This window comes from Callithrix jacchus, chromosome 5 (assembly GCF_049354715.1).
Source record: "Callithrix jacchus isolate 240 chromosome 5, calJac240_pri, whole genome shotgun sequence".
In the NCBI taxonomy this organism is placed as follows: Eukaryota; Metazoa; Chordata; class Mammalia; order Primates; family Cebidae; genus Callithrix; species Callithrix jacchus.
The window spans coordinates 9988577-10010507 of NC_133506.1; the positions used below are offsets into that span (position 1 = coordinate 9988577).

The following is a 21931-nucleotide window of genomic DNA, read 5'->3' on the forward strand; positions in this document are numbered from 1 at the left end:
ATGGCCTTCTTTCCTCCTATGTGTTTCAAATTCCCACCTCCTTTCTCTTACAAGGACCAAAGTCACTGGATTTAGAGCCTACCCTAAATCCAGGATGATCTTATTCCAAGATCTTGAATTACATCTTTAAAGATCCTATTCACAGTAACCAGGGGTTAGGACTTGGGTATATTGTTAAGGGGGACGGTGTTCAATCCACTACAGGAATAAATTTAACAAAAGAAGTGCAAGACTACAGCCTGTGTGGGAAGACCAAGCACCTGCTGCCCAGGGCCTGGCTGGCCAAGCAGGCAGGAAACAGTGAGCGCAGTAGCTGTGGGGCCACAGCCACTGAGAGGTTGATGCAGAGTCCCTGTGACCAGCCCAGGACACTCTTCTTCCACATTCTCTGTCTGTCTCCAACCATTCTGCTCTCTGCCTTTGTACTATGCCTTTCTCTCTCCCTCCCTTCTTGCATTTAGTGAGTACCCCCAAGTACCAGATGGCAGGGTGGACAGGAAGCGCAGGAAAGCAGACAACCCCAATGCAATGTGATGAGGTCAGGCTGCCGAGGTGCAGAATGATCAGGGAACAGCAGCAGGGAGGGCAGTGCTTGTCTGGGTAGCGGCAAGAGGGAAAGGTCACCAGCAGCTCTTTTATAACTAAAGGACTTGGCACAAGATGCTTTCTTTGCCTGGGAAGGACCTGCTGGCTTCACTCCAAACTTTGGCCTGACAAGGGGTCTTAACACCTATTGATTTCCTTCTAAACACGTATCACAACTTGATATTTGCTTGAATCTTTATTGTCTTCCTACTGGACTGGCCAAAAGGTGAAAGCAACCCAAATGTCCATCATTGAATGAATGAATAAACAAAACGGTATATACATACAATGGGATATTATTTAGCCTTAAAAATCAAGGAAAAAAAACTAATAAATGCCAGAACACAGATGATACTTGAGGACATTATGCTAAGAGAAATAAGCCAGACATAAAAGAACAAATATTCTGTGATGCCGCTCATATCTATGAAGTACCTTGAGTAGTCAAACTCATAGAGACAGAAAGTAGAATGGTGGTTGCCAGGGGCTAAGATTTGGGGGAAATGGGCATGATTATTTAATAGGTACAGAGTTTGAGTTTTGCAGGATGCAAAGAGTTCTGGCTAGATGGTAGTGATGGTTACACAACCATGTGAATGTACTCGATGACACCAAAGTGTACACTCTAAAATGATTCCGAGGGTAAGTTTTATGTTATGTGTATTTTATCACAACTTTTAAAATAAAAAGAAGAGAAAAGAATGGAGGTACAGAGAGAGGGAGGGAGGGAAAGAAGAAATTGAAATAGAGAAATTTCCAAATTGGAAAGAAAAAAAACGATCTCTATTTGCACACAACATAATCTTATATGTATAAAATCCTAAGGAATTCATTAAAAAGTCATTAGAAATGATAAACAAGTTCAGCAAGTTTGCAGAACACAAGATCAATATATAAAAATTAATCATATTCTAGACACTAGCAATGAATAATCCAAAAGTGAAATTAAGAAAAGAAATTCATTTGCAGTAGCATTAAAAAGAATAAAATACTTAGGAATAAATTTAGCAAAAGAAGTACAAGACTCATACACTGTAACTACAAAACATTGTTGAAAGAAATTAAAGATCTGAATAAATGAAAGGGTATCCCATTTTCATGGATTGAAAGGGTTTATATTGTTAAAATTTCAATACTTTCAAAATTGATCTACAGATTCAACAAAATTTCTATCAAAATTACAGCTGAGTTTTTTCCCCAAAATTAGCAAGTTGATCATAAATTTCACTTGGAAATGCAAGGGTATCCCAAATAGCCAAAACAGTCTTGAAAAAGAATTTGGAGGGCTCATACTTCCCAAATTCAAAACTTACTACAGCCAGGCACGGTGGGTCATGTCTGTAATCCCAGCACTTTAGGAGGCCAAGTCAGGAGGATCATTTGAGGCCAGGAATTCAAGACTAGCTGGACAACATGGAAGACAAAACACTCTGACAGTTTCTCAATGGAGAAAGAATAAGAATAGTCTTTTCAACAAATGGTGGTGGGACCACTGCATATCCATATACAAAAGAATGAAATTGTTATACCCTACAGTTTTGTAATCATATTTGGACTCAGTTTTAATTACATGCAAATTAAGGGGAAGATTATGCAGAAAATTTTAGGAAAAGCATAGTAACTTCAAGGTGATTGCCTTGAAAAGGGGTGGTAACGTCTGTGTGTTGCCATGTGCTGGTGGGCTTGTCTCATAGAGAAGTGCTTTTGCCTCCTCCCTGTTTCCATTCATCTTTAATCTGGTCCTGAGTTTGAGCCCCAACTCCGGAGTCAAGTTCTGCCTCCTGCCTCAAGGCCATTATTGCCACGTAGGGAGTGGTAAGGGAGCATAAGTGGAATTTGGAGCATTATTGCCTGGTTCAAGTCCCAGCTCCCTCACTTACCACATAGTCTGTGTGATTGAGGAGTTACTTTACTTCTGTGTCTCGGCTTCCTTATCTGTTAAAAATGGGTGTTAATAATACCTCTGCAGGACCTCCTAGAGGAAAAAAAAGCACCAAGTGCTATAGTGCCTGACACATAGCAAATCTGCAAAAGTGCTAGCTATCATTATTATATGAGGCTTTTGACCCAGCTGTCAGAGAAGCTGGAAATTTGCATTTTTATGTGAAATTTCCTGATCTGAAGTTGTTGGCAACTGATGTAAAATTTTATTTACACAATCACACACAAGGCATGTGGCTGCGGTGTGCACATGGCTCTTGAGCTGCCAGTTTGACTTCCACAAGCCATGGTAAATTAAAGGAGCAAGGAGGTGCCTGCCACTGACACTGTGTGATGCCCTGCAGGGTCCCGGAAAGAGAGGCAGGTGTATAGCAAGGCAGTGAAGAGGCTGTTCAGCGTGGAAGCCTCTGGAAGGAGAACCCAGATCCGCAGGGCTGGGGGGCGCTGTCTCCGGCGTGACGACCTCCTGGAGCCTGCCACCAAGCCCAGCATCACTGGCAAGTTCAAGGTGCTAGAGCCTCCCATGCTGGGCCACGACCTGAGACTGGCCCTGTGCTTGGCCAACCTCACCTCCCGGGCCCAGTGGGTGAGAGTCAACCTGAGCGGTGCCACCATCCTCTACACCCGCAAGCCGGTGGCAGAGATCCTGCACGAATCCCACACCGTGAGGCTGGGGCCGAAAGAAGGTAAGTGCACCCTGGGTTGGTGGTATCAGGCCAAGCCACCTCCTTTTTCAGGAGGGTTGTGGAGGTCAGGGGGATTTCCCAGGATCTTCGTTCATCCCCAGGAAGGAAGGGGACATTCCTGAGCATTGTACTCAGTGCCTTGCCTCTTGTCCCCACGTTATAGATAAGAAAAGTGAGATTTGGTGGGGCAAAACAATAGGAATACAAGTTTACATGCATCTGGTTGCCACCAGATGAAGATGTGATTTATAGTTTTTTTTTTAATTAGAATGAATATTTACCCACCAAATAAATACATGCTGGGGTATTTCAGCATATATGTAATATGCCATGCATTACTTTTCTAAAATCAAAAGAAAAATCTGGAGCGCATTTGGCTCCAGGCATTCTCTGGAAGACAGCTGGACCAGTAAGAGATGGTTTTCTTTGTTTTGGTTTGTTTTCATGTTTTGAGATGGAGTCTCGCTCTGTCACCCAGGCTGGAATGAAGTGGTGTGATCTTGGCTCACTGCAACCTCCACCTCCCGGGTTCAAGGGATTCTCTTGCCTCAGCCTCCTGAGTAAATGGGACTATAGGCGTGCACCACCAGACCTAGCAATTTTTGTATTTTTAGTAGAGAAGGGGTTTCGCGATGTTGCCCAGGCTGGTCTCAAGTGATCTGCCCACCTCGGTCTCCCAAAGTGCTGGAACAGCAGGCGTGAACCATGGCGCCTGGCAGTTTTGTATTTTCTAACTGACCTTACTCCAATTGCTTCTTAAAAAATATATCAAGGGTGTTTTTGTGATTCTTGAACACAAAGCACTTCATGGATTATTTATTTATTTATTTATTTATTTTATTGAGATGGAGTCTCACTCTGTCACCCAGGCTGAAGTGCAGTGGCACAATCTTTGCTCAGTGCAACCTCCACCTCCTGGATTCAAGTGATTCTCCTGATTCAGCCTCCTGAGTAGCTGGGACTACAGGTGTATGCCACCACGCCCAGCTAATTTTTGTCTTTTCAGTAGACACGGGGTTTCGTCATGTTGGCCAGGCTGGTCTCCAACTCCTGACCTCAGGTGATCCACCCACCTCAAAAAGTGCTGGGATTACAGGCGTGAGCCACCACACCTCACCACATAGCACTTCATGGATGATTTATTAAATGTATTCTCTTTGATTTATTCCTGAACTTTTTTCCTAGTTTGTCTGTCATTTTGCCTGTATCTCCCTCTCCCTCTGTCACTCCTTCCCTCTGTCTTTGTCTCTGTCCCTTTGGCTATTTTGTGTGTCTCTCTCTCTCTATCTATCCTCTCTTTCTGTGTCTCGGTCTCTCTATCTCTGTATCTTTATCTCTCCTTTGCTTCACTCTCCTTTCACGTACTTTCTGAACTCTAAGGAGTTAATTAAACAAAGAAGTTGTTGCTCTGGGCCAGTTTCTGGTAAGTGAAGCTTGTGAATTTTCACAGGGTGTGAAGACGTCTAAAGGAGGTGTCACAGTTTTTTAGCTTTTTTTGACATTTATTTTTCACAGAGTCTAAATCACAAAATAACACTTCATTATAAAATTTTAATTAACATACACTTCCCTCTGGCTTTTAGCAGTTTTTTTATATTAAAAGTAATACATATTCATAAAGATTTGGAACGCAAAAGAGAAAAGTCACCTATGATCCTACCACCCACCTACAAACTGTTAATGTATTTTACTTCCAAATTTTTAATGCCTGTGTGCTTTTTGAAAAACAGTTCTAGTTAAGTATTGCAAATAGTCATTAGTGCCCTGCTCTTTCCATATTATATTATATTTTAAATATTTTTATAAGCTCCTCATAAACATCATTTTAATAGATGTTTAAATAAATAGAATTTAATAGATCTTTAAATAAATATATGGTGACTTATCTTTTCTCTTCTTTTGTGTAGTTATCAGCTTATTGCTATTAAAAATGACACTAAACTTCTGTTTAATTTATCTTCAGAGTGTCAGGCAAGGAAGTAAACATTCTGATTCATAAAAAAATCTTCATTTTTTTCCTGCTAGATTTTGGACTCCTGTTAGAATATATCACAAAAGTGAAATTCTTTGGCCAAATGATAGGCTATTAAAACATAATGTATTAATATATATATAACTTTTTAAATTAATAGGTTTTTAAGTAGTTTTAGGTTTGCAGAAAACTTTGAGTGGAAAGTACGGAGAGTTCCCATATCCCCGCCCACCACCTCTCCTGTTCTTCTGTTACTAACATCTTGCTTTAGTGTGGTACATTTGTTACAATTAATGAGCCAATATTGACACAGTATTATTAACTAAAATGCATAGTTTACATCAGGGTTCACACTGTGTTGTGCATTTTATGGCTTCTGACAAATGTATAATGACATGTATCTAACATCACACTATCATACAGAATAGTTTCACCCCCCCCAATATCTCTGTTCTCTACCTCTTCATTCCTCCCTCCCTTGCCTGAACCCCCAGTAACCATTGATCTTTTTACTGTCTCTATACTTTTGCCTGTTCCATAATGTCATCTAGTCGACATCATACAGTATAATTAAGCTTCTTCAGATTGGCTTCTTTCACTTAGCAATATGTATTTAAGGATCCCTCATGTTTATGTGTCTTGATAGGTCATTTCTTATTACTGCAAAATAGTATTCCATTATATAGATGTACACAGTTTATCCATTCACCTACTGAAGGACATCGTGGTTGATTCCTTTTGGCAATTACGAATAAAGCTGCTATAAACATCCTTATGCAGGTTTTTGTGTGGAATTGAGTTTTTAATTCTTTATATAAATACCAAGGAGCACACTTGCTGGATCTTATGGTAAGAGCATGTTTAGTTTGGTAAGAAACTGACAGACAGTCTTCCAAAGTGGCTGTACCCTTTCGCATTCCCACCAGCAATGTATGAGAATTCCTGTTGTTCCCTCTCCTATCCAGCAGGTGGTGGTGTGTGTTTTGGATTATTAACATTGTAATAGGCTTGTAATAGTACATCCAAATTTACTATTCACTAATGACATAGGAGGTTGAGCATCTTTTTGTGTAGTTATTTGACACCTGTATCTCTTCTTTGGTGAGATGTCCAGATCTTTCGCCCATGTTTTAATGGGTTTCTTCATTTTCTTGTTGCTGGTTTTTAAAAGGTCTTTGTGTACTTTGGATAACAGTCTTTTATCGGATACCTTTTGCAAGTGTTTTCTCCCAGTCTGTGTCCTCTCTTCTCAGTCTCTTCACAGTGTTTTTTGCAGAGCAGAGTTTTTAGTTTTAATAAAGTCTAACATCAATTTTTTTCTTTCATGGATCATGCCTTTGGTGTTATATTAAAAAAAAAATTATTACCGGCCGGGTGTGGTGGCTCATGCCTGTAATCCCAACACTTTGGGAGGCTGAGGCGTCCGGAGTTCAAGACCAGCCTGGCCAATATGGTGAAACCCCATCTCTACTAAAAATACAAAAATTAGCTGGGCATGGTAGTGGGTGCCTGTAATCCCAGCTACTTAGGAGGCTGAGGCATGAGAATCACTTGTACCTGGGAGACGGAGGTTGCAGTGAGCTGATATCACACCCCTGCCTCCAACCTGGGCAATAGAGCAAGACTCAGTCTCAAATAAGCACAAAAATACATACATGTATATTACCAATCTTAGGTCATCTAGATTTTCTCCTACGTTATCTTCAAGTTATGTTGTTTTTGCATTTTACCTTTAGGTCAGTGATTCAGTTCCGTAAATTTCGTAAGGAATGTAAGGACTGTGTCTAGATGTTTTTCCATGTGGATATCTAGCTGCTTCGGCACCATTTGTTGACTATCTTTTCTTCATTGTATTTCCTTGCTACTTTGTCAAAAATCAATTGACTGTATTTGTGTAGGCCTATTTCTAGACACTCTTCTATTCTATTGATCTGTAGGCATACCTCAGAGATACTGCAGGTTTGGATCCAGATCATCACAATAACGGGAATATTACAATAAAGCAAGTCACAAATGTTTTGGTCCCCCAGTGCATATAAAAGTTATGTTTACATTATACTGCAGCCTATGAATGTGCAGCAGCATTATTTCTTTTAAAAATAAGTATTGGTTTTAATTTCCAAATACTTTGTTGCTAAAAAAAAGTTGCTAACAATCGGGGCCAGGCACAGGTGGTGCATACCTGTAATCCCAGCACTTTGGGAGGCTGAGGCAGAAGGATCACTTGAGCTCAAGAGCTCAAGACCAGCCTGGACAACATGGTGAAACCCCATCTTTACAAAAAAAAATTAACCAGGCATGGTGGTGTGCACCTGTTGTCTCAGCTACTCAGAAGTGAGGTGGAAGGATCACCTGAGCTCAGGAGGTCAAGGCTGCAGTGGACTGAAATCCTGCCACGGCACTCCAGCCCAGGCAACAAAGGGAGAACCTCTCTCTCAAAAAAAAAAAAAAAAAAAAATGCTAACAATCTGAACTTCACTGAGTCCTAGTCTTTTTGCTGGTGGAAGGTCTTGCCTCAATGTTGATGGCTGCTGACTGATCAGGGTAGTGGTTGCTGAAGGTTGGGGTGGTTGTGGCAATTTCTTAAAATATGACGACAATGAAGTTTGCCACATTGAGTGACTCTTGCTTTCACGAAGGATTTCTCTGTAGTATGTGATGGTGTTTGATAGCATTTTACTCACAGTAGAACTTCTTTCAAACTTGGAGTCAATCCTCTCAAACGCTGTGATTTATCAACTAAGTTTATGTAATATTCAAAATCTTTTGTTGCCATTTCAGCAATGTTTACAGCAACTTCACAGAGAGTAGATTCCATCTTCAAAAAACACTTTCTTTGCTCATATGTAAGAAGCAACTCTTCATCTGTTCAAGTTTCCCCATCAGATGCAGCAATTCAGTCATATCTTTAGGCTCCACTCTAATTCTCTTGCTGTTACCACCACATCTACAGTGACTTCCTCCTCTGAAATCTTGAATCCCTCTAAGTCATCCACAAGAGTTGGAATCAACTTCTTTCCAACTCCTATTAATGATGATATTTTTGCCTCCTCCCGTGAATCACAAATAAACTAATGGTGTCTAGAATGACGAATCTTTCCCAGAAAGTTTTCAATTGACTTTACCCAGATCCATTAGAGGAATCACTATATTGCAGCTATGGCTTTTTTAAATAAATAAAAAAACTTGAAAGTTAAAATTACTTCTCGATTCGTGGTCTGCAGAATGGATGTTGTGTTAACGGGCATGAAAATAACGTTAATCTCATTGTACACCTCCATCAGAGTTTTTGTTTATTTGTTTGTTTCTTTTTGAGATGGGGTCTCTCTCTGTCACCCTGCCTGGAGTGCAATGGCGTGATCTCAGCTCACTGCAACCTCCACCTCCCAGGTTCAAGTGATTCTCCTGCCTCAGCCTCCCAAGTAGCTGGGACTACAGCCACCCACGACCACGCCCAGCTAATTGTTTGTATTCTTACTAGAGATGGGGTTTCACTGTGTTAGCCAGGATGGTCTCGATCTCCTGACCTTGTGATTCACCCACCTCAGCCTCCCAAAGTGCTGGGATTACAGGCATGAGCCACTGCCCCCAACCCATCAGAGTTATTGAGTGACTAGGTGCCTTGTCAATGAGCAGTAATATTTTCACAAGAATCTTTTTTCTTATCAGTAGGTTTCAACAGTTGGCCTAAAGTATTCAATATACCATGCCATAAACAGATGTGCTATCATCCTGGCTCTGTTGTTCCATTTACAGAGCACAAGCAGAGTATATTTATCATAGTTCTTAAGGGTCCTGGGATTTGGAAATGATAAATGAGCACTGGCTTCAACTTAAAGTCACCAGCTGCATTAGCTCCTTAATGCAGAGTCAGCCTGTCCTTTGAAGCTTCGAAGCCAGGCATTGACTTCTATCTAGCTATGAAAGTCCTAGATAGCATCTTCTTACAATATAAAGGTATTTTTTCTACATTGAAAATCTAGATTTTGGGGGGTTTTTTGGTTGTTCGTTTGTTTTGAGAAGGCTAGCTCTGTTGCCCAGGCTGGAGTGCAGTGGCATGATCTCATCTCACTGCAACCTTCACCTCCTGGGTTCAGGCAATTTTCCTGCCTCAGCCGCCCAAGTAGCTGGGATTACAGGCACACACCACCACGCCTGGTTGATTTTTGTATTTTTAGTAGAGACAGGGTTTTACCATATTGGCCAGGCTGGTCTTGAACTCCTGACCTCATGATCCGCCCTCCTCAGCCTCCCAAAGTGCTGGATTACGGGCATGAGCCACCAGGCCCAGTCAAAAATCTGATATATTATGTACCCGTCATCACCAACGATCTTGGCTAGAGTCTCTGCTTCTCCACCAGCACTTGTTGCTTCACCTTGCACTTTCATGTTCGAGAGATGGCTTCTTTCCTTAACTTTATGAACCAACCCGTGCTAGCTTCACACTTTTTTTTCCGTAGCTTCCTAACCTCTCAATCTTTATAGAATTGAAGAGAATTAGGGTCTTGCTCTGGATTAGGCTTTGGCTTAACGGAATGTTATGGCCGGTGTGATCTTATATGCAGATCACTAAAACTTTCTCCATATTAACAATAAGGCAATTTTGCTTTCTTATCATTCCTGTGTCACTGGAGTAGCACTTTTAATTTCCTTCAACAACTTTCCCTTTGCATTCACAACCTTGCTGTTTGGCACGGAGGCCCAGCTTTTGGCCCATCTTGGTTTTCTATGTGCCTTCCTCACTATGCTTAATCATTTCTAGCTTTTGATTTAAAGCGAAAGACGTGCAGACATGCGACTCTCATTAACTTGAACACCTAGAGGCCATTGTGGGTATATTCACTGGCGTCGTTTCAATATTGTGTGTATCCAAGAATAGGGAGGCCCAAGCAAAGGGGGAGAGATGGGGAAATGGCCAGTCAGTGGAGCAGTCAGAACTCACACAACATTTACCAATTAAGTTCAACATCTTATAGGCATGGATTGTGGTGCCAGAAAACAGTTACAATAGTAGCATCAAAGACCACTGATCAAGGGCTGGGCACAGTGGCTCATATATGTAATCCCCATCCCAATCACTTTGGGAGGCCACAGTGAGAGAATTGCTTGAACCTAGGAGTTTGAGGCCAGCTTGGGCAACACAGCAAAACCCCATCTCTACAAAAATTAAAATAAAAATATCTGCTGGATGTGATGGCTTGCTCCTATAGTCTTAGCTACTTAGAGGCTGAGGCAGGAGGATTGCTGGAACCCGGAGTTGGAGATTTACAGTGAGCTATGATCACACCACTGCACCTACAGCCTGGGTAACAAAGCAAGACCTTGTCTTAAGGGAAAAAAAAAATGATTGATCATAGATCACCATGACAGATACAATAATAATGAAACAGTTTGAAATATTGCAAGAATTTCCAACATGTGACAGAGACATGAAGCAAACACATGCTGTTGGAAAAATGGCTCCTATAGATTGCCTGACTCAGGGTTTCCATAAACCTTCAATTTGTAAAAAATGCGGTATCTGCAAAGTACAATAAAACGAAGCACAATAAAATAAAGTATGTCTGTCCTTGGCGATTCTTTCACCAATACCACACTGTCTTGATTACTGTACCTTTGCAGTAAATCTTGAAGTCAGGTAATGCCAGTCCTCCAACTTGGTTCCTCTCCTTCAATATTGTATCGCCTGTTCTGGGTCTTTTGCCTCTTGATGTAAACTTTTTTTTATGTCATGGCCCTTTAAAAAAATTTTAATTGATATATCATAGTAGTACGTATTTTGTGGGTACACATGATATTTTCATACATGTATAGAAAATGTGTAACAATCAAATCAGGGTAACTGGGTATCCATCGCCTTAAACATTTATCTGTATCTTGTTTGTGTATTGGAAACATTATGATTTGTTTATTCTAGCTATTTAGAAACATACCATAAATCACTGTCAACTATCATTTTCCTGCTTTATTATGAAATGTTAGTACTTATCCTTTCTAACTATCTTGTCCCCATTATCCAACTTCTCTTCATTCCTGCCGCCCATTCACACATAAAGTTTGGAATCAGTTTGTCAATATCCAGAAAATAACTTCTTCAGATTGCATTAAATCTATAGATCAAGTTAGGAAAAGCTGAGCCTTTTTAAGCAAAGGAAAAATATTGAGCCTTTCTATCCATGTACATGGAATATCTCTCCATTTATTTAGTTCTTTGATTTCTTTCATCAGAGCTTTACAGTTCTTCTCATGTAGATCTTGTACATATTTTGTTAGATTAATGCCTAAATATTCCACTTTTGATGGTACTAACATAAATGGTATTATGTTTTTAATTTTAATTTCCAATTGTTCATTGCTGGTATATAGGAAAGTGACTGACTCCTGTACGTTAGTGATCGTGTCCCCTGTAACCTTGCTATCACCACTCATTAGTTCCAGGGTTTTGTTTGCTGTTGTTAATGATTCTTTTGGATCTTCTACATAGGCAATTATATCATTTGTGAACAAAGACCGTTTCATTCCTTCCTTCCCTATCTGTGTACATTTTATCTCCTTGTTTTGTCTTATTGCACTAGCTAGGACTTCCAACAGGATGTTGAAAAAGAATGGCAAAACGGGACATCCTTGCCTTGTTCCTGTTCTTCATGGAAAAGCTTCCGGCTTTTCACCATGAAGTACAATATTTGCCGTAGGGTTTTTGTAGATGTTCTTTATCAAGTTGAGTAAATTTCTCCTCTATTCCTAGTTTGCTGAGAGCTTTATCAGGAATGGGTGTTGGATTTTATCAAATTCTTTTTCTGTGCCTATTGATATGATCATGTTATTTTTTTCCTGTTGATTTGATGGACTATAATAATTGATTTTAATATTGAGCCAGCCTTACATGCCTAGAATAAATCTCACTTGATCATGGCATGTAATTTTTTATACATTGTTGATTCAATTTACCAGTATTTTGTTGAGAATTTTTATATTTATGTTCATATTGATCTGTAGTTTCTTTTCTTGCAATGTCTTTGGCTGATTCTGGCATTAAGCTAATGCGGTAATGCTGGCCTCACAGAATGAATTAAGAAGTATGTCTCTGCTTCTATTTTCTGGAAAAGATTGTAGAGAATTGCTGTAATTTTTTTTTCTTAAATGCTTGGTATAATTCACCAATGAACCCATCTGGCCTTAATGCATTCTGGTTTGGAAGGTTATTAAGTACTGATTCCATTTTTTAATAGATGTAGGCCTCTTCAGATTGTCTGTTTCTTCTTATGTGAGTTTTAGCTGATTTTTGTCTTTCAGAAGCTGGTCCCTTTCGTCTAGGTTATCAAATCTGTAGGTGTAAAGTTTTTCATAATATTCCCTCACCATCTGTTTTTTTCCTAACTCCCCAAACTTGTTACCTTTACTATCTTCTTAATGTCCACGGGCTCTGTAGAGACGCCCTCTCTAGCATTTATCGTGTTAGTAATTTGTGCCTTCTCTCTTTTTTCTCAGTTAGCCTTGCTAGAGGCTTATTGACTTTATTGATCTTTTCAAAGAACCAGCTTTTGGTTTTGCTGATTTTCTCTATTGATCTCTGATTTTCAATTGATTTCTGCTTCAAGTTTTATTATTTCTTTTCTTCTGCTTATCAGGAGTTCTCCTTTTTATAGTTTCCTGAAACAGAAGCTTAGATTATTGGTTTTAGATCTTTATTCTTTTCTACCATATGTATTGAATATCATAGACTTCTCTATGCACTACTTTTGCTGCATCCTACAAATTTGTGTGTTGGGGTGTTTGCTTTGCTTTTTACACAGAGTCTCATTCTGTCACTCAGGCTGGAGTACAGTAGCATGATCATGGCTCATTGCAGCCTCAACTTCCTGGGCTGAGGTGATTCTCCCTCCTCATCCTCCCAAGTAGCTGGGACTGCAGGCATGTGCCCACAAATTTTGATAAGTTATATGTTCATTTTCATTTACTTCAAAATGCTTTTAAATTTCTCTTGAGACTTCTTTGTCCCATGTGCTCTTCTAGAAGTGTATTGTTTAATCTCTAGGTTTTTTAGATTTTTCAGCTCTCTTTCTGTCACTGATTTCCAGTTTAATTTCATTGTGTTCTGGGGGCATACGTTGCATAATTTCTATTACTTTAAGCTTGTTAAGTGTCATTTGTGCCACAGAATTTGATCCATTTTGGTGACTGCTTCATGTGAGACTGAGAAGAATGTGTATCCTGCTGTTGTTGGATGCAATCTTCTACAGATGTCAGTTATGTCTAGTTGAGTGATGGTGCTGTTGAGAACCATTGTTCTAGGGAAAGGAGTCCCAGCTTTTATTAGATTGTTGGTGGAGTCTGTGAGCCAGAAGACTTCAAGAAGCCCTGATCTGAACATTTTAATGGTCTACTTTTCTCCTCCTTTGTCCCAGGGTCTGAACTGATGCCCAGAACTCTGCTCATGAGTATCATATGGTGGCATATGGTGGTTCTTCAGCCTGGAGACTGAGAATTTACATTTCTAACAAGTTCCCAGGTGACACTGATGCCACTGTTCCCAGGACCACACCTGGAGAACTGTAGTCTATCACCATGCAAGGAGCAAATGATACATGATTTAATGTATGTAAAGTATTGGGCACTGTCTTTATCAGTGTTTTTTTATATTATTATCAAAAGTTGCAGGTAAAAATAATAATACCTGAGCCCAGGTGCAGTGGCTCACACCTGTAATCCCAGCACTTTGGGAGGCCGAGGCAGGCAGACCATGATGTCAGGAGGGTTCGAGACCAGCCTGACCAACATGGTGAAACCCCATCTCTACTAAAAATACAAAACTTAGCTGGGCATGGTGGCACACGCCTGTAGTCCCAGCTACTCGGGAGGCTGAGGCAGGAGAATCTCTTGAACCTGGGAGGCAGAGGTTGCAGTGAGCCGAGATCGCACCACTGCACTCCAGCCTGGGCAACAGAGCAAGACTCCATCTCAAAAATAAATAAAAATAATAATACCTGCTCATGGAATTGTTGTAAGGATTAAAGGAGTCAATCCTTGGAAGCAATTTCAAGTGCAGCACACTTTAATTCCTTAGTAAACGTTAGCTTTTATCATTATTACTGCTGTTGTTATCATCGCTGTTATTCTGAGACAGAGTCTCACTCTGTCACCCAGACCGGAGTGCAGTGGTGCAATCTCGGCTCACTACAACCTCTGCCTCCTGGGTTCAAGCAATTCTCCTGCCTCAGCCTCCTGAGTAGCTGAGATTACAGGTGCATACCACCACGCCCAGCTGGGGTTCTTTTTGTTTTGTTTTTTCTTGAGACGGGGTTTCGCTCTTGTTACCCTGGCTGGAGTGCAATGGCGCGATCTCGGCTCACCGCAACCTCCGCCTCCTGGGTTCAGGCATTTCTCCTGCCTCAGCCTCCTGAGTAGCTGGGACTACAGGCACGCGCCACCGTGCCCAGCTAATTTTTTTGTATTTTTAGTAGAGACGGGGTTTCACCATGTTGACCAGGATGGTCTCGATCTCTTGACCTCGTGATTCACCCGCCTCGGCCTCCCAAAGTGCAGGGATTACAGGCGTGAGCCACCGCGCCCGGCTGTATTTTTTTTTTTAAGTAGAGACAGGGTTTCACCATGTTGGTCAGGTTGGTCTCAAACTCCTGACCTCAGGTGATCCATCCACCTTGGCCTCCCGAAGTGTTGGGATTACAGGTATGAACCACCACGCCCAGTCTATAATTATTATTTATCACTTTTATTGTAGTAAAGGTTCTTATAGTATTGACCTACTGAACGAAGGGAGCCCATAAAACAAAATCATACTTGAACACAGAAGTCAACGTACTGGCATTCAGGAGAATCTACGATATGCAATGCCCTGGGGTAGCAGAGCACATGAGCCAAGTTGAGCCTTTTAAGGACTTTTTCCTTTAGTTAAAAACTCAGATGCCTTCAGAGTCAGGAAGAGAACGAAATAAAGGAAGCAGTGGCAGTAGAACAACAGGGAACAAGAGGGCCTGGGAGCAAACCAGAAAGAGCACATTGAACCTAAAAGAAAGAATACATAGTAGAAAAAAAAACAAATATGACTGAGGCCTGTGGTAATCCATGCTTACAAGAAAAAAGCACATAGGCAGGGTGTTTGTGAGGGAGATAGAGATGGCCAAGACCACAGGAGTTCAGAGAGTGTGAGAGCACTGGGTGGAAGTATCAGTAAAGACTTCTCACAGTTGGTGGGGTTGACCAGGACTGAGCCTCCGTGGAGGGAAATTGGCCTCACAGGATTGGAAGATTGAGGCAGGCCTTTGGTCTTCCTGTTCTCTGCACCTAGCACATAGTAGGTGCTTAATAAACAGTGATGTGTGGGATGAATGGCTGATGGGTTGAGAGACTTCCATCTTGAATAATTAGGGGAAGTTTGGAAACTTCTCCAGGAGCTCATGGAGAAATAATCTGGTATTGTGGTAGCTCCCTGGCCTCAATCTAAATCCCACCTCATCTTAATTTCTTGATTTACTTCCTATATGAGTTTGGACAAGAAAATACCCTCTCTGAGCATTAGGTTTCTTCATCTGAGAACTGAGGAGAATAAAGCCTGTCTCAGAATGGTTTCTTGATTTCTTCACTTTGTTTCTTACAAGGACCACAGAGAACGGAGTTATTAGTTGGGCATTCTCTTCCTTCTTCCCAGTGCCATTGAAGAAAGACATCAAGCCCTAATTCCCACCTCTGCTTTCCCTTCCAGAGAAGAGAATCCCAATTGCAATATCTTACTCTAAGTATAAAGAAGACCTAACAGAGGACAAGAAGATCCTGTTGGCTGCCATGTGCCTTGTCACCAAAGGAGAGAAGCTTCTGGTAGAGAAGGACATTACTCTAGAGGACTTCATCACCATCAAGGTGACCTCAGTCTGCTTCTACCATGCTGTTCCTAGCAGCACCCCCACCCCAGAGCTGGGAGAGGGTGTCAGAAGCTGGGGGTTTTGTGCCTTTAACTCCAGCTTTAGCTCTAAAGGGTGGGAGGAGTGGATTGGACATAAGGGGATGGGTGCAATGGTGGCACTCGGTAATGGGGTATATGGAGGTGGGGGTGAACAGGACTAATGGTGCATCCTCTAACTCGGGCAGGACCATTGGTTTCCTGGAGGGAGGAGGGGTAGGCGGGATGACTCATGAGTGTGTCCCTTCAGGTTCTGGGCCCAGCCGTGGTGGGAGTGGCGGTTACAGTGGAAGTGACTGTAGTCAATCCGATCTTAGAGAGAGTAAAGGACTGTGCGCTGATGGTGGAGGGCAGCGGCCTTCTCCAGGGACAGCTCAGCATCAAGTAAGTGCCAGCCTGGGGGTTTGGCAGGGAATGGGGCTGCCTTCCTTATGGATGAGCTAGAGAGAAGTTACCAAGGATGGGCGGTGCAGGAGAGATTCTGGACCTCCCAGGGACCAGCCCACAGCCTATACACATCAGCCTTCATTCACTTATTTATTTCTTCATTCATTTAATCATTCATTTACTCAATCATACAACTCATTCACTCAGTCATTCACTCATATCATTCATTCATATTTTCATTTATTTATCCATTTATTTATTCACTCTCATTCATTTGATCTCTCATTCATTCATTCTTGAATTTGCTTCTCATTTATTCACTCATTTGCTCATTTTTCATTCATTTATTCATACCTGTATCCTTCACTCATTCATTCACACATGTTCCCATTCATTCATGGATTCCTTTATTTACTTATTCATTGTCAATCATTCATTCACTTGCTACTCATATGGTCCTTGATTATACTGACCTGTGCTCTGGGCCACGTGTAATTGTTAGAAACACTAAGATGGACAGGAGGAGTTTTGCCTGGAGAAAGGCTCTCAGATACAGATGGCCCTTCACATGAGGACAATGATTTGTGGAAAAGACCTTGTCCAAGATCTGGGGGAGCAAAAGCAGCCCTTAAGTGAGGGTGGGATGGGGCCCGGAAGAAGTCCCAGTGGAGCTGATGTTTGAGCTGAGCCTTAAACAATAAACAGATTTTTCAGGTGTCAAAGAGGAAGGACAGTTTGCCAAGTAGAGGTCTCAAAGGCTGGTGTCATCAGGGAAGGTCTCCTGGAAGAAGAGAACTTGATCTGGGCCTTGGGTGAATTGGAATAAGGAAGTCATCCTAGGTGGGAGGAACAAAGCAGATGAAAGCCTAGAGGAGGGAAGTTTAGGGCACAGAGAGAAAACTAGCCCGGCTGGTGGGAAGAGTGTGGGTAGTAGAAAAGAAAATTAAATCGGAAACGTGTTATTCGTGGTTTTGTTTGTTTGTTTTGTTTTGTTTTTTCTTTTTTTTGAGTGAGACTCTGTTGCCCAGGCTGAAGTGCAGTGGCATGATCTCGGCTCACTGCAACCTCCTTCTCCTAGGTTCAAGCAATTCTCCTGCCTCAGCTTCCTGAATAGCTGGGATTACAGGTGTGTACCACCACACCTGGCTAATTTTTGTATTTTAGTAGGGATCGGGTTTCAACATGTTGGCCAGGCTGGTCTCAAACTCCTGACCTCAGGTGATTCACCCGCCTCAGCCTCCTAACATTTTGGAATTACAGGAGTGAGCTAATGCACCTGACCTGGAAACATGTTGGTAAGGCTTGAAAGTCAAGCCACAAGGTAAACTTGATCCTGAGGAGTCTGGGAGCCATGGACTGGCAGGCCAGACTCAGAATGGCAAGAGGACTGACGGTCTGCCTTTCTCCCCTCCTTTTCCTTCAGCGTGCCCACCCTGGAGCCCCAGGAAAGAACTTCAGTCCAGTTTGACATCACCCCCTCCAAGAGTGGCGCAAGGCAGCTGCAGGTGGACCTTGTAAGCCCTCACTTCCCAGACGTTAAGGGCTTTGTGATTATCCATGTGGCCACTACAAAGTGATGAATCATGATGGTCTGAGAGGGGAGGTTTGGGCCCTTGTCCTCCTCCTGCCCATTCTTTGTCTCTTCCACATGGGAGCTAGGGGTCCTCCGTTAGTCCTGCTTCAACCTATGTGCTACTTTGTAAACTTAGGCAAATTCCTTCTCATTCTGGGCCTCAGTTTACTCTTCTCTAAAGTGAGGTGTTGCACTCAGTAATCCTTAAACTTTTGGACAAGCATAGATGATGTAAGAACCTAGGGAGCGTCTCCAACCTTCATCTCATCATCTCCAGAGCTGGGAGGCTGACAGACCCAAGCATCACAGTAACCCTGGCCCATTCAGCTCTGCCATCTTCCATTCTTTCAGCTCACCAACACCCTGGCTGGCCCTTGGGCTCTCCTTGCTCCTCAAATACCCTGGCCACATCAAGAGCCAAGGATCCTCCTCATAGTCCTGACAGAGAACCCAAAAGTATCAGAGCTGGAACCTAACCATCCCTCAACACTGCCATTACAGAGAAGAAGGAAACTTGCTGAGGCCACACGGTGAGCTACAGGCAGAGTTGAGGCCCACGTGTGTGCCATTTACACTTCCTAAGTCCTGATCCTAAAAAGCATTAGATTTTAAGCAAAGAGAGATTTTCCCTCAATGAAGACACAGGCTGAGGATCTAAGGGGCAACTGATACCTGGGAGAAGCTAAGAAGATAAAGGAGGGGTCCAAACTGGATTGCATTCCCTAAAATCTGTAGCCCCAAATCTGACCTAGTTACGGTCATTAAGTAGCTCACAAAGCAACCTAGCTACCCCAGTGTGGACTTCGTTCTTTAAAATACTGCCGACTTTGCAAAATATCCCCAGCAGTTTACACTATGCAAATCACAGACTTTGAGTCAAAGCAGGACACAGACTCCTGGGACAAGGACCACAGTAGATACCACCAGGCCCTGAAGATAACTGCACGAGACATGGAATTCAACTCTGAAATCTTCTAGTCAGCTAAAGGAATTATAATTCATCACATAATTTAGGTAATCTGAACAAAAACAATAAAACAGGCTTATCTGCAATGAGACGGCTCTTGAAGATGAATTTAAGTGAGAACAATATGTAGTGAGTCTTTGCAAAAAACAAGGTCAGGTAAACACACGGACAGTGTTTGATGGATGATCCTGGCCATCCCTCAGTGAAGGCATTTCTCTGATGGTTCAACACATGGGGATGGGATTTGGAGAAGCAGATGAATGGAGGCATTTAATGAGTAAGGCCTGTGGGCTGCCTCAGCTGTCAGACTGCCTTTTCAACCCCAGGATTTTGATGCTGATCTCGTATAAAAGGGGAAGTTGGGCACAAACCCATTTCCACAGGATTATGCAGCAGGAAAGGGGCACTGGGGACTAAACACAACAGAAGACAAAATATTACTCCTAGGATAAGGACGCTTCTTCCAGCAGGGAAGGTCTATGTGTCAGCCAAGATGGGTCTCCCCTTGTGGTGGCTTCAAACACCTCATCATTCCAGCGAATGCCAACTGCCTGTCTTCCTTAAGATTCTGAGATGGAGTTTAGAGTGCAGGATATTGATTAAGGAGTGAGCTGGAGATCAACACCCATGGAAGGGAGTGAGGGAAGCAGAGTGGGAAGAGGGAGGAATCAAACCACCATGCAGGCCCAGGTCTTGACTCCAGGCAGCTCTGGAGCTAGAATGGCCTGTCAGACTAAGCATAAGGGGTCTTCAAAAAGTTCCTGGAAAATATGTATTATGAAAAATCTATGCATGGATCTTAAAAGTTTATTGCACCAAAATAAACTCAAACTACCTTGTTATAGAATGTCTGAGCAGCATCTAGTTTAGCACCTGAGAATGATAAGACATCAATTTAAAAAGTCCCTATCAGAGCAACACGAATTCTGCTAAAATTAAAGCAAAAACAGACATCAGCAGTGTCACTGATGATGATGCTTGCATGGAAGAATGGTGAAATCACTGAGGCTTCACAGAACATTCATGGGGATGGTGCCTCAAAGAAATCAGCAATTTACAAATGGATAAGTTATTTTGAGATCATGTTGAGGATGAAGCACTCAGCAGCAGACCATCCACATTGATTTGTGAGGAAAATTGCCCTAATTGAAGAGGCAAGTGACTAACAGCACAAACCACAGTCAGCACCTCACTTTGCTCAGCTTACACAATTCTGACTGAACAATTAAAGTTGAGAAAACGTTTCATTCAATGGGTGCCAAAACTGTTGCCCCCAGATGAGCTGCGGACAAGAGCAGAGCTTTCGGTGGAAATGGTAAACAGAGGATCAAGATCCTGAGCCATTTCTTTAAAGAATTGTAACAGGAGCTGGAACATGCTTTACCAATACAGTCCTGAAGACAAAGCACAATCAAAGCATGGCTACCAAGAAGGGGAAGTGGTTCAGCCAAAGCCACGGGGGACCAGCCGGCCAGGCATGGTGGCTCATGCCTGTAATCCCAGCACTTTGGGAGGTCAAAGCAGGTGGATCACCTGAGGTCAGGAGATCGAGACCTGCCTGACCAACATGGTGAAACCCTGTCTCTACTAAAAATACAAAAATTAGCCAGGTGTGGTGGTGTGCACCTGTAATCCCAGCGGCTCCAAAGCCTAAGGCAGGAGAATCACTTGAACCCGGAAGGCGAAGTTTGCAGTGAACCGAAATTGCACCACTGCACTCCAGCTTGGGCAACAGAGCGAGACTGTCAAAAAAAAAAAAAAAAAAATGTGGACCAGTCAAGCACAAAGATAATGGAAACTGTTTTTTGGGATGCTCAAGGCATTTTGCTTGTTGGCCGTGTGGAGAACCACAGAGCAACAACACCTACCTATTGTGAGAGTTTTGATAAAGTGAGCTGAAACTTTCAGAAAAAGCCCCAGAAAAGCTTCACCAGAGAGTCCTTTTCTGCCACAATAATGCTCCTGCTCATTCCTCTCACCAAATAAAGGGAATTTTGTGAGAGTGTTGATGGGAATTCATTAAGCATCTATCACACAGCCCTGATTTGGCTCCATCTGACTTCTTTTTTGCTTCCTAACCTTTTTTCTTTTTCTTTCTTTTTTTTTTTTTTTTTGATAGAGTCTTGCTTTGTTGCCCAGGCTGGAGTGCAGTGGTGCCATCTCAGCTCACTGCAACTTCTGCCTGCCAGGTTCAAGTGATCCTCCTGCCTCAGCTTCCCGAGTAGCTGGGATTACAGGCGTATGCCACTACACCCAGCTAATTTTTGCATTTTAAGTAGAGACAGGGTTTCACCATGTCGGTCAGACTGGTCTCAAACTCCTGACCTCAAGTGATCCTCCCGCCTCGGCCTCCCAAAGTTCTGGGATTACAGGCATGAGCCACTGTGCCCAGCCTATTTCCTAATCTTAAAAAACAAAATCTTTAAAAGGTGCCCATTTAACTTCAGTTAATTGTGTTAAAAAAGAGAAAAGACTGTGATGACACAGTTAAATCCCCAAGACCCTCAGTTCTTTAGGGATGGACTCAACGGCAGGTATTATTGTTTACAAAAATGTCTTGAACTTGACAGAGCTCATGTTGAGAAATAAAGTTTGTTTTTTATGTTTATATTTTAATGTTAATTTTCCATTAACTTTTTGAAGTCCCCTTGTGGGTGTTTAGGGAGGGAACGTAGCTGAAGGTGGTGAGGTCACCTGCCAGGTAACCCTGTTTACAGTACAATGCTTTTGCCCTTGGCGCCTTTCAGTAGCACTTTAATGGGATAAAACTGGCCTCACTGATTATTCCAGCCCCAGTGGAAAGCAGAAGCTGCCTCAACAGCCAATGAGAAAGCTCTGTTTGTGGGTGGGAGAGGGGGAGAAATTGACAGAAGACAGCTTAGAAGTCCAAGGGAGAGTGTAAGAG

At 42.3% G+C, this 21931-nt stretch overlaps 1 protein-coding gene across 1 annotated transcript in view; it reads left to right on the plus strand.

The window, feature by feature from the left end:
• TGM6 (transglutaminase 6) overlaps positions 1 to 21642 on the plus strand; it is a 34865-nt gene extending 13223 nt beyond the window's left edge. Inside the window, exons 10-13 of the mRNA XM_078370942.1 lie at positions 2871 to 3212; positions 15905 to 16059; positions 16350 to 16483; positions 17910 to 21642. Of these exons, the coding sequence (XP_078227068.1) occupies positions 2871 to 3212; positions 15905 to 16059; positions 16350 to 16483; positions 17910 to 18063 (785 nt within the window). The 3' untranslated portion in view covers positions 18064 to 21642. The remainder of the gene's footprint in view (positions 1 to 2870; positions 3213 to 15904; positions 16060 to 16349; positions 16484 to 17909) is intronic.
• Positions 21643 to 21931: the final 289 nt, after the last annotated feature.